Consider the following 15,282-nt stretch of genomic DNA (forward strand, 5'->3'; position numbering starts at 1 on the left):
AAGCCTTGGTGATGAGAGACTTTGCTGGCCACCCATGTTAGAAGTACTTGGAGTACAACACAGATGGCAAACTATCATTTTTGCCAGGTAGCAAATCTTTAGGAAACAAATATCTCAGGCATTCACAGCATTCACAGAGAGAAATTGCCCAGCCCTTTATTGTCTACAGCCTTGCAACAAGGTGCCTAAAGTTAATTAAGCCAGTTCTACATTAATCAAGTCAGATTTATGACTTAATCATATGTCACATTTCTATTTCTCTGTATAAATCAAAACCACCAGAACTAACTTATTTCATAGGCCATTGGCAATAGTTGCCATCACAGCAGAGAGATGGCTTTCATTTAGTGGCTTGAATTTATTTACCTGAGGATGGACAGTTTGCTAGATAATTTGGATTGGATCTGATCACATCACCCATGCTTTGCTTTCAGGTGTCCAAATACAGGACTCTATTACTGCTGACTCAACAGCAGTGGGTGTTCTGGAGCACCCATGCTTTAGGTCACAGAGTTCTCCAATTCCCAAACATCCTACTTGTCAGCCAAGTTAGGAACAGTGGCAAAGCTCAATCTATTGTGCCTGTGAAAACCTGCACATCAGAAATAGAGGCCCAATGTAAACAACAATGAAAATTAGACCTTTTACAAGTCCCCCACATTTCCTCTCTTCCATTATGTCTCTCTGTCAAGGTATCTATCTGGCAAAACTACACTCTGGGAACAATCAGAGTCAGCCCTGATTGTTTTTATGGTTAAATCTCCAAAATGTGCCACTGTGAACAAGATCAATTGATTGATCCATCTGTCTATCCACCTATTAATTGCACAGTCCCATTTGTATTTTAGACTCAAACTCCAGCTATACCATTTTTGTCAAGATTTTATGAAACTTGGGTAGAGAAGCTTTGGCCATTACACCCAGCAATCTGTTTAATAGATGCTTATAGCAAGGCTATTCTCCTGAGGAAGGTTATCTTGGGTTTGAAGAGAAAAAGTGGTGCAATTCTTTGGGTCAAACTGTGTAAGTGTAGCATCTTCATATGCCCTTGGCCAGCAAGAAAAAGCAGCAGGAAAGGGAGCACAAAAGCTTCAGAGCATTCTTCTTCCCAATCCTGTGCTTGTTCCTGTCCTCCCTCTCCTGCATGTTCCCTCCCTCACCTCTCCTCTTCTTGCCTCCCATTCCTCCCCTCTGCCACTGCACTCCATTCCCCTCATCTCCTGCTGCTCTGCAGAGGCATTCCTGCAGTCCGAGCCTAGCCCCCAGGCACATTTACTGCTGTTGTCTCAGCACTGCCTCCTCTGATCTACTCCTAGCCTTTTTATTTTTGTTTTTGTTTTAAAATTAATTTCCCTGTAGATTTTAACCACTCCATTTTCATTTACCCATTTTGTTCTTCCTCTCCTCCCTTCCCCACCCTCCTCTTCCTTCCCCTGTTCCCTTTGTCTGTCTGTGTCCATCCCTTACCCTACCACAGAAAACCTCTCCTCTCCCCTCAGTATAAAGCAAGAGCCTCATGGAGCCTCTCTCACCCCTTTCACCCCCACCACGCCGGTCGGCTCTGGGCAGGCTGATCTTCAGCCCTTCCACATGGCCCTTTCAGACGATGCGTCCACGCCTTGCTACAGTGCCTTCCTTCATCATGGTGCCCACTTTGGGCAGTCCAGCAGCCAGCCTCTGATAGCAGGTAACCGGCCTTGGCCACAAACTGAGTGGGGATGCTGTAGGCAAGGGGTTCAGTTTCGTCTGATGGGGAGGCAAATAAATGCTGCAACCTCTTTGAGTGCAAGTGGGAACAAGAGCAACCATGTTCCAGGTCTGCATCTGCAGTGTGTGTTCACAGCTCCATGAAGAATCAAAAAGTTTTCATGCCTGTCCTGCAATTTTAGAATAAAATGAGAAAAGAAGCTGTAACTACCTAGAAGTGACTGGATGTTCTGGCTGGATTGGGTTTGGGACTTAGTATAGAAACATGCATACAGCAAAATCCTGTGTTGACTCAATAGCCATAATGTCCCTGAGTACTGCAGGCACAGAATACAGTGTGCTAGCCTAAGGCAGATGACAGCAGCGTAAAGATCTCAGCCAGCTCTAGGCCTGCCTGGGGTGTTCAGCATGGGTTGCAGCTACTAAGTCAGACAGACACGGGCAGTTGGTGAGCACTGCAATAGCTGTGCTGTGAGCAGTATTTGAGTCACCTGGTTTGGGAGTGTCAGTGCCTTCACACACCAGACCACGCAGTTAAGAAACCCAGCATCATGTCTGAATGTCAAGAGCAGGAAGGATGTGTGAAAGGCTATGTTTTACAGCCAAAGGAACACAGAGCTGAGGTAGGTGGCCTTTAAGGGAAGAGCAGAAGTGAAGAAATAGGTTGCAGAAGATGGCAGCATTTATGAGCAGCAGGCAGGAGGGAAAGATGAGGAGAAAAGTCAAGTTTCAGGTAGGTACTAAGGGAAACCCCTGAGCAAGGTGACAGACGGAGCATTGCTGCAAAATCTCAGGGGTGACTCAGGTGAAATAGTGGGTATCGTCTTGGGTGACCACTGACTATTTTTCAAAGGATGTAATCTGCGCTTTTTCAGAACAGACAAGTCTTAGTGCAGACCATACTAATATTCAAGAAACATATCTTCTTCCTAACACTCAAGAAACGTATCTTGCTTCTACCTCCTTCATTATTTTTCTCTTTCGACTTCATGTCCTTCCTTTGTCTTGTCATGTGAGATTTCCATTTCTAAACCTCCACGTAGGAAAACAGCAAGTAACAGCAGAGAAAGCTTGTGATCATTAGACCATCTTGCTCCTACCTTACTGCAGCCAGTAAGAGCCTCTGAGTTCTGGGCACTTCCTAAGCCAAGAAGTGGTTCCAACAGTAGAGATATCTGGGGATACTGTTATATACGACCATCTTCTAGCCTAGAAGGCACTGTATTTCTTGAGAGGCACATGCCTTAAGACTCTTATAGGGAATTAGACATGGAACAAAGCGTTCAAAAGCACAAACAATGTCATAGTGATTCAGGTGCCGTTCCTCACTCAGAAAGTTCTTGCAGGAAGAAGAATGGCTGCAGCTGGAAGCATGTTATGAGCTAGCTTTGCCACAACCCTGCAGTACAAGAATTTAATAATCCTGTGCACCTGTTTGCAATGGAAGGAGCCTGTTTGTATGTAACAGCATTTTAAGAGTTTCTCTGTGGGACTCTTACTGATGTTACTGATGCAGTACTTGCTCATTATCTTCTTTTTTCAAGACTGGGATTCTGACAAATGATCACTTCCCAACAAATTTTCCATGTTCAGTCTTGAACATCAACCTCTGTGTGCTCATGTCTGAATAAAAACACAGGGGCATATGTGCACACATCAAGTAGCAAAGTGAGTGTATATGTGATCCCACCTGAATGAAAGTGTCAAAATGAATTCATTTTGCCTGCAGCTAGATAATGTTATCTCTGACTTTTCAGTGACACTGTTTTCTCACTCATCACTTGTTATTTCTCAGGTTAGTCAATAAATGAAACTAAAAGAACAAGAATTTTAAGCATAAAAGTTCCTTGCCTTAAACCAAAGTGAGAAAAAAATTACTACATCTACTAGGTGTTATTCATATGGTTTAACATACAGCTACAAGTCACTAAAGGAACGATGGTGATAAAAGAGTGCCGAATATTAATCCCTGATACATTATGTATTGATTTTTAACAGTACTGGGGAGTGGCTGGAAAATGGCTCAGCTGTTGTCCAAGAGGACATAAGCTAGGAATTTCAGCCACTGATAGGGAACCTCCTCTGGAAGAAAGAATGAACTTGCATTTCTGTTTTCTTGAGTAAATCTCCTCAGTAATCCTTACTCAAGACCTGTGAAAGCAGTGACACTGGTTTAGCCTACCTCATCCCAGAGAAACTTCCTCCCTTCAGGTTCATGTTCCATGCTTATTAGTTTTTGCTTTGCCTTGTAACTGTTAATTATTTCTGATTCCCAGCCAAGGTTCATGCTTGTTCCAGGGCCTGCTTTTATCAGTTATCATTCTGTTGGTAGTAAAGTTAAACCAATGCTTCTTCTTTCATTGGCATATCCCAGCATGGTTCCTGTGACTCCAGTGGTGTTAATGGGCTTTACTTAGCCAGTCACTCCTAAAGGTGAATCAGGCTCTTGCCAGGAGAGACAAAATTTAACAAAAGAACAAGAAATAGCACAAACTTCTTGGTGAGCTATAGTTCACCTAGGGAATGTGAAAGGCTTTTGATGCCTGGAACAGGCTGACATCTCAGTAGGCAGTGTTGGAGGTTGAGCTGTAAAGCTCTCAGCAGCTGTGGGGGAAAGATTATCTTAATTTATTTAGCTTTTTGTTTTGTTTTATTTTTCTTTGTTTGTTTTGCTTTGCTTTGGCTTGAAACTCCCAGCAGCTTCTGAGATTATTTTAGTTCATTTAAATGCAATAAGCACTAACAGCAAATGCCCTTCTGGCTGGCCCATTTTCAGGCTAACCAGTCCAAATGAGGAAATGCCTCTGGCATCAACCAAGAAACCCCCAGCTGCACTTCCTAAGAGAGGAAAAATAAACTACAATCATACACCCGTCCACACCCCTCTCTACTTCTTTGGCGATGAAAAGTTACCACAACTTAAAGTATTATTAACAAAAACTTGTACCTGTGAAAAATGAAGTGAGACAAACTGATTTGCATGATCCTATTATTACAAATAGTACACCAGCACCTGGAAGGAGTCCAACCATTATCGGTCTCATGCTAAGCGCTGTGCAAATGTACTAAAAGTGCGCTCTTGCACCAAAGAGTTTGCAGCACAAAAAGAAGCACAGAGAGGTAAAGTGACTTGCCCAAAACCATATGCAGGTGAACGGCAAAGGTGGGAAGAGAGACAGGCACAGAAAACTCTTGGATCACTTCCCAGTGCCTTGCACATTGATCATGCCCTAAAGCAACATCACCACGGTTTTGGAACCGCATCCACTGCATATAGACAGGACCTCAGCTACTCTGGCAATGAATATGCTGCCATTCTCTGTGCAGATCAGGGCCATTTTGATTTAGTTAAAATAGATCCAAAATCAAACCAAATTCTTTTGAGCCTCAGCAAAGCTACGTTTTAACATCCATCCTTATAGTGTGAGAACAAAAGTGCCCCAATCTTCACCCAAAATTTTCAGTAGGTAGACAGAACTCATGTAAGAGAAGGCTGTGCAGTAGTTGCCTATCAAGTTGTGTGACAGTGGGACAAGAGGTGATACCAAATCAATACTGAAAGATCTTATCTGTATTGATCACCTGTCCTGATTCTCTCCCTTTCCAGGTCGTGATATGGCAAGCACCACCTTGCCTGGATATCCTCCCCATGTTCCTCCAACTGGACAAGGCAGCTACCCAACATCAACTCTTGCAGGAATGGTTCCTGGTAAGTCAGCTGCCAACCTCGGTAATGGTGCACACATGTCTGAACGCTTACCAGCATTGTGAGAGCTTTCACAGCTGGCTTGGCTATTGCTTTGCTGACATGAAGAGCTATTTTTTCATAGAGAAACCATCAGGAGCCTATGACCAACGTAGCTAACAACCCTTTTTGTAATGTATCTCTGTCCCCCTAGTAACTGATTCACTGCTGCTATGGGCAGCTAGCTAGCTATAACCTGTGGCAATTAATTGGTAATTAATTAACCCTAGTATTCATTAACTAATGTAATTATTTTCCAATGACCCATGCAGATTATTATGTACTGCTCATGGCTCAAGACACTCACCTATCCACTAACTAAGGGTGACAACTCACCTTCTGTCTAAATCCATGGCCATCAAGCTGAAAATTATCAATGGCAATTTAATACCTACAGTATTTGAAGACCTACTGTCTATATAGCCTAAACTTACTAAGAACTCAGAAATTATTAACAGCATTTCACTAGAAACTAACTATTCAGTCTTATCAACCAACTACTTAACCACCTCCTGTTTGTAAAATAGTGCCACCAATCCAAGAAATTACCAACCTCATCCTACATCCAAAGACAAACTCTTTCTTTGATACCCAGTGCTTTGGAGAAATACCTTATCTCAGCTTATGTATACTCCCAACTCTTTCAGCAGACAATTGAAGAGTTTTTTACCTCAGGCTCTATTACCCACCCTCCTCTAATGACAGTTGTCCCCAGTAGATAAATGAAGAGGCAAGATTTTCTTTTCTCAGACATGGTAGCTCAGAACTCAGAACTCATCTGCCACCGATTTCTGCTTTTTATGGCCCATGGTTGTGAGTCGTGATGATTAAGGGGCAGGTACACAGCCCATTCTGCATCCTCTGCTTCTGAAGAGATGAGTCCAGAACTGAAGCAGCAACAAGTTGAGGACAGAGAGCTCTTAAATTACTATCATCTGATTTGCCAGGGCTCAGGAGTGGAAACCCTAACTTAACCCTCACCCAGATCTCAGAACAGACAGCTAAATGAACATTAACATCAGTGAGGACAGTGAAAATATAACTCTTAGGAAAGGCTTTCAGGTGAAAGTCTTCACATCTTAAAGTGACAAATCATAGAACTGCCTGAGTTCCAAGGGACCTTAAAGGTCACCTAGTTCCAACCACCTTGTCATGGGTGGACATCTTTACGGGATGTGCAAAGCCCCATCCAGCCTGACCTTGAACACTTTCAGGGATTGGGTATCCACAACTACTCTGGGCAACCTATTCTAGTGGCAAATTTTAGGGCATGTCCTAGGGCATGTACTAAATTATTCAAGAAGGTGTTTTGGCTCCAGAATCAGACATGCACTGAGACAATATAAAATCAATTAACATCTCCCACACAACTTCCCCCAGTAACAGTAGGTAAATTCAGTTGACAATATTTAAGATCATTTATGGTCAAAACTTACAGGAGGCCACAGCATATAAAAATTAATAATATCAAAGTAGCTGGCTCTTTGAGTAGAAAGTGTTCAGTGATTTCTAAGTTTAATGTCCTCATTGTAACGATGATAGTAACTTCTAAACTGGGACAAAAATTTTAAGACCACTAATATCAGGGGTCATTTATCCAAGAATAAGGTATTTCAGCTCCTTGGTGTGGACGCTGCATATAAGGTAGCAGTGTCCAAAAAAAAAAAAAAAAAACAAAAAACAAAACAAAAAAAAAACCCAAAAAAACAAAAAACAACACAGAAATATTCCCTGAAAGAAAAGGAAGAGAATTATACAGAAAAGGAAAAAAAAAAAAAAAAAGTTAAGTTATACTTCAAAGTTAAAAAAATTATTTTGCTCAAATGGATATCTTCACATTAAATCTGATGTCAACATTTAATCAGAGGGCGTTTTTCCAGTAGCCTGCAGTAGTTACTGCATCTTTCAACAGAACACGAGGTTCTGGCTGTTTCTGTCATACCCCACTGGTGAGACCCAGCCAGGAAGCCCTTTTCTTCCTGTTTTCTAGTGTGACTGAAGCCAACAAGATGGAGATAAAGAGGCTTCCTGGGAAGAAACAGAAGATTTTGCTTTAAAAGGTGCAAGCACTCTGCAGATCTCTGCAGCCACTACTTTTGTCGGGGGCCAACAGGGGAAATATGAGGAAGGGTGTAAGAGTAGAGCAAGCATGTATTGGTACTTTCTTCAAAGACCTCCCAGCCTCCATGTTGCAGCTAAGAAACATTTTAAGTCAGACTTCTTTCTATTTAATATTAAACCCTTGATAGGTTTTTCCTCTGCAAATGTAAAAAATGTCTCCTGTGTCCATATAAGCCTTTAACATGCACAGAAACCTTTTGCAAGAAATTCTATAGCTAAACTACATATTGTGTGAAAACTATATCCCTTATTTTTTCTGAACCTGCCACCTGCTAGGCTCACTTCATGCCTCATAATTTCTGTATTAGAAGACTAAACCAATAAGATTTAAATACAGATACCGAGAAATAGTGTTAGTAAAGATTCCCTGAGCACAGATTGCACAGAATATAGGCCTCCTGAGATCAATCCTCTGTGCTGACTTGCAACCTCTGTTAGGAGTCCAGTTTGAACAATCAAACACAATGGTGCCAACGGTTTGTTATGTGCCCTCAGGCCAAGAAAGTTCAGGAGCCAGCGCTTTAACTACACCTGAAACATGAAGCCGGCAAGATGACTGCTCAGGAAGTATCTCTGAGAAACATACTAACATACAAACAAACCTATTGTTCAGATGTGAGAAAACATGGGAAAGAGGCTCTGTCTTCTTTTAACAAAGGTGGAGAGCTAAAAACACAACTGTTCAGAAATCAGATTTCTAATCCATTCAAAATTGTGACTCCTTGATATTTGCTTTCATCTTGCATTGGTATGAGGAGTCAGAACCTTGCAATAGTTCAGTTTGCAAACATCAGGATGAAACATTTCAATAACATCAACATGTTCTAGATGTCAAGACATATTAAAATAATGAAAGGACTGAAAGGAAATTAAATGAAATGAGAAAGGCAAAATGAAACAAAACAAGAAAGTTGAAACATAATACTTTGTTTCAATTTGCAATAACTTCAGAACTTTTCTTTCCAAAACTCTATTGAAGCTGACAAGCTTGAGCAAAACATTTCCATTTCAATGAGACAGCATTTTCCAGTGGAAAACCGTTTCTGAGAAGATTGCTTAACCAGTGCTAATCAAAGCTGCTATTTTCTACCCATGACAACCTTTCACTAGACTTCTACTCACACAGTTTAGAGAAAAGCTTGTCTCCTGTAGCACTACATTCACGCCACATGGGCAGTAAATGCACATGGCCTCTGAGGTTTATGCAAATGATGTGACAAGATACATATTCCTGCATTTGCCCTTCCTGTAACTTCAGGTCCCAGGCTGTAAACATGGACAAAGGCCAGTGGTTCTGAGCACACATTTGGAAAAGCAGGGGTCAGTCACTCACAGACAGATGAATCAGGTACACTTAACCTACATATCTGAGAGAAGTTTCCCACAAAGCTACAGAATGTCTTTGACTCCTGTCTCAATTCTTCCTCTTTCCCAGAAAGGACGTTAAGTTTCTGCAAACTGTTTTAGCGAAGTCAGCATCCACTGAAGGAACTGAAGTTTACACAGAGCAGTGCAGAGCCTGCAGAGGGCTGGGGACGGCGGCGGCAGGGAGTCGTTAAACAGAATCCAATGTTGATGAGGAAATTACACTTGTTTCATTAGTGATCGGGGAAGGCGATAGCTCAGTTCCTCTTGGTCACAGTTGAGCTCAAAAGCTCATTATCCTGCTGCATGCATGCTTTCACTCCTCGTCAATAAACACTGTTTCCAGTGGCTGCCCTCCCTCCTCCCTGAGCTCCATAGCTGTGGCTTTTTCCCCTGCGCTTAACCCATGCTTTAGCAACACTATAAACAGTTTAGGGTGTCAATTCAGCAGGGAGTGAGAAAAAAGTCTTGAAATATCAGAACAATTTCTCTCCATACAAGAGTATGGTTAAGTAAAGTAAAGTTATGTCATATGAAGCATTTCAAAAGCAGAAATTTTCATGAGGATAGATTTTCTTCTCCTTTGGGAAGCAAACCAATTCCAGCATATTCCACAGATAAATCAATCCAGTAAAGAAAAATCTGGACTGTGCATTGCATGGTCATCTTCACAGGTTTCACCTATTCCTTCCCAGCTAGTTGTCAGAATTTCCATGCAGGATGTTTCTAGCTACGGAATTATGCTGAGTTATCATCATTAAAACAGTAGTTAGCAAGATCTCACAAAAAATGAGGCTTTATACTGAAACTAAAAGCTACTGTGACTAAATACCTTTGGATGATTATTTGGTTCGATTCATACTCATTTTTGCACTGACTACTTTGGTTATCACCCTGAGTACCTCTAAAAACCTTGCTGGAAAGATTGTCCTCAAGTTTAAAGCAGTATAAATCCCCTAACTTGAACAGACTTCATTTCCACCATCTGAGAATCTGTGGTTTTGGCTTTAACACTCCAGTGAGAGGAGATTTGCAGAGATTATGCCATAAATTAATTTACATTCTTTGGTAATTGTATTACAGGCATCCATTCCATCTTGCATTACCTTCTTTTCCTGTTCCATGGTATCTAGCAAGGACTGCCAGGTGCTTCTGTTGTAACAATTCCACCTCTGCCTTTGGGCGGACCAGAAGCTAATACCTACACTATTCTTCCACTGCCTTTTAAGCACATAAGGCCTTTCAGACAGTCTTAATTGTCCACAGTTTGTTGATACTACATTAAATTGAGCTTATGATCAGATCATATAATGATTTTCCATAATAGAAGCATACATGTTTAAGTTTGGGGAGATTTGTTTATTTTGAATGCAGCACCAGACCCCTTTGGTTACCAAATACCCTGCACAGCCTTCTAAGAAACAGCGAGACTCAGCTCCTTCTGCACAATAAAACTGAATGTTTTAGAAGACTCTGCACCATTCAGATCTTTGTTCAGAGTCTCACTAGGTCACAAAATTTGGAAGTATTTTGGTTTGGGCCCATTTTCCTAATGTGAAAAAGGCAGCTGTAGCACAACTTGTCTTTCAGATTCAGCACAGTACCTAAAGTGCTAATCATTAGAAAAACATTTTCCAGAGCTAGAATACAGCAAGCTTTCTCTATAATTCACTAACTAAGCATAAAAGAGAGGTTAATCATGTATGAATCACTTTTCTGACTAATACCATCATCCAGAGTAAGAAAGAAAGTGATTCATGTGTTTTCCATTTTGTTTTGTATTTAATCACAGCCAACTCAGAACATTTCCAAAAATTAATGATACTCTTCTCCACAAATATGCCATCACCCTCAGTACCCTAATAAAAAAAATTAGCAATACGTATTGCTATCAACAGCACTGCTAGTTCCAAAGAGTTTCTTGGGAGCTTGTCCCATTAACCTTCCATGCCTGCTGTCTCGACACTGCTGGAGAACCTTATTGTTATTAATAAGAAAGCTGATAATTAAATGCATAAAAGCTTGCATATGCAGTCCTACTGCAGATTGAGAATTGGAAGACAGAAGGCAATAAAAAAAAAAAAGGAAGAAACCCACCCCAATTAAATAATTTATTTGTATTATTGAATTTGAACTGATTTCTTGATTGTGAAGAAGTCAATCTTGTGATGCTTAATGGTATGGGTAAGCAATTTTGCACTGAACAGGCACGGAAGTGTCTTGAAGGGAAGAGTTCCAGCTAGACAAGGAAGCTACATACACCAGTTTTCCTGCTGGCAAATGGATTCAGCATGAACAGTGGTCTGATGAAATAGCAGACATCAATCTTTATTCCTTACTATATTTCACACCTTCCTTGGTTTCTTCCAGGGAGCGAGTTCTCAGGGAATCCCTACAGCCACCCTCAGTACACGACCTACAACGAGGCCTGGCGGTTCAGCAACCCTGCATTACTAAGTGAGTACCTCTTTCCCACAGCACACCCCCAGCCTCGCGCTCCTTCTGTTTGTCTCTTTGTTTTCTTTTCTTTGTTCTCTTTGGGTTTTTGTTTGTTTGTTTGTTTCTGAAAAGGGGTTTCAAGTATTTGGGCAGGTGAGAGGTCTTTTCCTCACTCTCCAGTCCAGTTTGAAATATACCTCATGCATATTTTGTATCAGTTCTGTAGCAGATTCCTCTTTCATGAGACAGTTAAGAACTCAAGTTCAGCTCTGGCTTCTCCATGGGCTGCATCCACAATTTATTCTAAATTATATCAAAAGTAAAAATTTAGGTTCTGCTACTCTTAGGCCACAACCAGCATACTTTCAAGGCCTGGTTAAAAATTCAGATAAGGTTTCACTCCTCTCCCAGGCTAAATCCAGAGTCAATTCCTGGGAAATCTTTAAATCCCATAGAATTTCTTCCTACTGGACCAGTTGGACTAATATCTAGAGTGGGAGACAGGCTGCATCACAAGATTTATAATAGCCAGTAGAGCTCGCTTTCAGGGATATATATCCATCTCCAGTCATTGATATGCTCAGAAAGAGTCAGGATTTTTTTTCAGTGGGGGAAAATCTCCTATGAGACTTTAGCTTTTAATACAACATTTCTTTGCAGGGGAATAGGAAGAGATTTATTATATGTAAAATAAATCAGTTGTGATTATTACCTATGTATTTACTGAGGTTTAACAACTGGATAATAGATGCACATTTTATTCCAGTGCTGTTAAACTTCAGTAAATGTGATCTTAATAATCAATCACTATTTAACAGACATTCAATAACCATCTAAAGAGCTTTCATGCCAATTGTGACCCAAATCCCAATTAATAAAGCACTGTAATTTTGTTTCATTTCTCCCCTACTGGTTTTAAAGTCACTTTGTCAGGTGCACCCAGAACATCTGGCCCTGAGACTTTGTGGCTACGGATCAGGTGTGGCATATCGCACCGTGATGTTTTTTGTGGTTTAGCCCCAGGCATTAGCCAAGCCCCATGCAGCCACTCATTCATTCCCCCACCAGGAGGATCAGGGAGAGAATTGGAAGGATAAAAACTAGAAAACTCCTGGGCTGAGATACAGACAGTTTAACAGGAAAAGCAAAAGCCACACACACAAGCTAAGCACAACAAAGAATGAATTCACTCCTTCCCATGGGCAGGCAGGTGTTTAGCCATCCCCAGGAGAGCAGAGCCCCATTATGCACAATGGTTACATGGGAAGACAAACAGTGTCACTCCAAACATTTCCTTTTCCTCCTTCCTTCCCTGCATTCACATAGTGACCAGGATCTTTTCTGGTCTGGAATATCCCTTTGGCCAGTTCAGGTCATCTATCCCAGCTGTGTCTCCTCTCAGCCTCCCATGGACTCCCAGACTTCTCACTGCTGCATGGTAGTATGAGAAGTAAAAAAGCCTTGGCTCTGTGTAAGCCCTGCTCAGCAATAACAAAAACATCTCTGTACTATCAACCCTGTGCTCAGCACAAATCCAAAACACAGCCACTTACCAGCCACTGTGAAGAAAACGAACTCTACCCAGCCAAGACCAGCACAAATGCTCATGGGCTTACTTATAGATTGTCAGAGGATGCAAAAGGATCTCTTTCTCATAGAGGGAAGTCCTATCTAGAGGCCACCGTAGCATCTATCGACTGAAGCGTAGCCCTCAGTTGGCTTCCACTGACTGCCTTTCCCTAATCCCATTAGGAGCTCAGTCTCCAAGTTCTTCTTTCGGTTCTTTTGCTTTTCTTTCTTTCTACCTTTCTTTTTGTTTTCAGTTGTCCTTAATTTCTTTTCTTAGTTTGATTGTTTCTGTTTTTTGTTTTGTTTTGGTTTTTTTTGTTTACTGTTTGTCCTTTCAACCAGTCCATTCTTCTCCTGTGTTAACTTTCAGGTTCCCCTTATTATTATAGTGCCACATCCCGGGGCTCCGCACCTCCCACTGCTGCCGCTGCCTATGACCGCCACTAGTTACCATGGAAACCACATGAAACTGCAGGGCGACAGCTTAGGCCTCCACATTGTACCTGTCTGATCACCTCCCTCCATCCCTGGGAAGGGTGAAGAGACCTTCTCTGTTCCTCCACACAGTCCAGTTCCTTCCTCTTCGCCACGAAGGTGCTGGACCAAGCGCTCACCACATGAGACTGAGACCCCTTCGTTCTCCCTGCCCTCCGCCCCTGCCAGAAACAGCGTGCGGCCAAGTGGCTTCCCCTGCAGGAGCCCTCCAACACCCCTGGGTAAAACTCAGCCATGCAAAATCCCCTTGGCTTCCAGGTCTCCAGGGGGACTGGGAAGCAATGCAGCTGGCAACCATTGCCTTACAGGACCCCTTTCTGGGAGCGGTAAGGGCCAGGGAAGCAGGGGAGAACGCCGCTTGTGAAACACTGTTCCCCAAAGATATACTCTTCTGTGGTGGACTCTTGAGTGTGTGTAACCTGTGATGCTCATCCTGTTTCCCTGGACAGAGGGAACAGTCTGGCTAGAGCAGAGATGGCAGCACCTGGCCCATCTGCCAAATGAAGAAAGGACCAAGTAAAGATCTGCACCCCATGAGGGTTCTCTGTGCACCTCATCCCCACTTTCCAGCATGGACTCCCCCAGAGTTGGCTGCACTTCATGGGTGGTGACTTTGCAGGCCAGAGTTGGGAGGAACCTCACACATACACCCACAATTTCTGTGACACACAATCAGCTCAGACAGGAGGATGGAGCAACATTTACAAACAAACCGACGAAATGAAGAAATATATAAATAATCTATAAATATAACTGTGTTTTTATGCTTTGTCATGAAGGTCTGTAAAAAGGAACAAAAAAAAATCCCCAATTTTCTAAAAAACCCAAGCAAACAAAATCAACAAAAAAACCAAAATAATAATTAAAAAACCCTACAAAAATAAAACTCCAAGTCCCATCTCTCCCCACCACCTGAATGGCAGATGAGTTCCTCTGACGTTTGATGCTCCTCTTTCACTCTAGGGTTTTGTTTCCTTTCTGTTTTGCACTACAATGGGATGATGGTATTGGAGAGGATTGGATGCCAGCTCCACCCGGTCGCCTCCTCCTCCCCCTCCTTTCCCAAATCCTGTCTCTGGGGAGCAGTGTGGACAAGTCACATCTGACAAAGTTACCAAATACATCAGTCGACAAAAAAAAAAAAAAAAAAAAAAAAAAAAAAAAAAAAGGCACTCTGAGGCAACAAACGTTTTCCATGTCACTGGTTGGCAAACAAAGAAAACAAGCCCAGCTGCGCTCTCACTGTGCTGTGTGGTGGAAAGTGTGGGGCTTCACGTGGGCCCATCTGATTGCCCTCTGGACAGCTGAGACTGAGATGGACAAATTCAGGATTGGCTGGGATAATTGCTTGGTTCCCTAGTCCTTAGCCTTCAGTCCTTTTATCTTAAACTCTGTACCTGTGATGACTTCAATTCACTCACATCCCAACTTTTGCAATTTTAGATATGCCTAACACCCATTCTCCAGATCTCCACTGCTGGTGACAACCACCTCATTATCTGTGCCCAACACCTAATTTCCTAACCATTACAGCCCTGCTATATGGGCCCCCCTTTGATTCCCCACCCATCTGCTCATACACCTACTAATTTATAGGCCCCCATTCAAATCCATATGCTTGCATCCTACCAGCCAGACCCAATATACAGCCCCATGTTTTCATTTTCAATCCTGTATTGTGCACCCTACTATTTACTCCTTATCCCAAATGTTCCACCTGATGATTCTCAAGAGATTCTCTGCTCATTTTGGTTCCCAAGTGACGGACAAACACTGTTCTGCAAAAGGCTAAATGTCAATAGAAATGCTTATTATCCTGTATTGTCAGCAAACTCATAAAC

The 15,282-nt window shown here is 42.1% G+C and overlaps 1 protein-coding gene across 6 annotated transcripts in view; it reads left to right on the top strand.

Annotated features, from left to right (window-relative positions):
- The window catches only part of PAX2 (paired box 2), an 82,547-nt gene extending 69,090 nt beyond the window's left edge, over window positions 1-13,457 (top strand). For 3 of the 6 annotated variants that reach the window (XM_041461056.1, XM_041461058.1, XM_041461057.1), the window contains 3 exons: window positions 5,315-5,416; window positions 11,309-11,395; window positions 13,317-13,393. In XM_041461056.1, the coding sequence (XP_041316990.1) occupies window positions 5,315-5,416; window positions 11,309-11,395; window positions 13,317-13,393 (266 nt within the window). Of the gene's footprint in view, window positions 1-5,314; window positions 5,417-11,308; window positions 11,396-13,316 lie in introns of those variants that run through there. The other 3 variants (XM_041461055.1, XM_041461059.1, XM_041461060.1) reach the window with 3 other exon arrangements.
- The last annotated feature ends 1,825 nt before the right edge of the window (window positions 13,458-15,282 follow it).

The sequence above is a fragment of the Pyrgilauda ruficollis genome, unplaced genomic scaffold (assembly GCF_017590135.1).
Source record: "Pyrgilauda ruficollis isolate IOZ18807 unplaced genomic scaffold, ASM1759013v1 scaffold15, whole genome shotgun sequence".
NCBI classification, from domain to species: domain Eukaryota; kingdom Metazoa; phylum Chordata; class Aves; order Passeriformes; family Passeridae; genus Pyrgilauda; species Pyrgilauda ruficollis.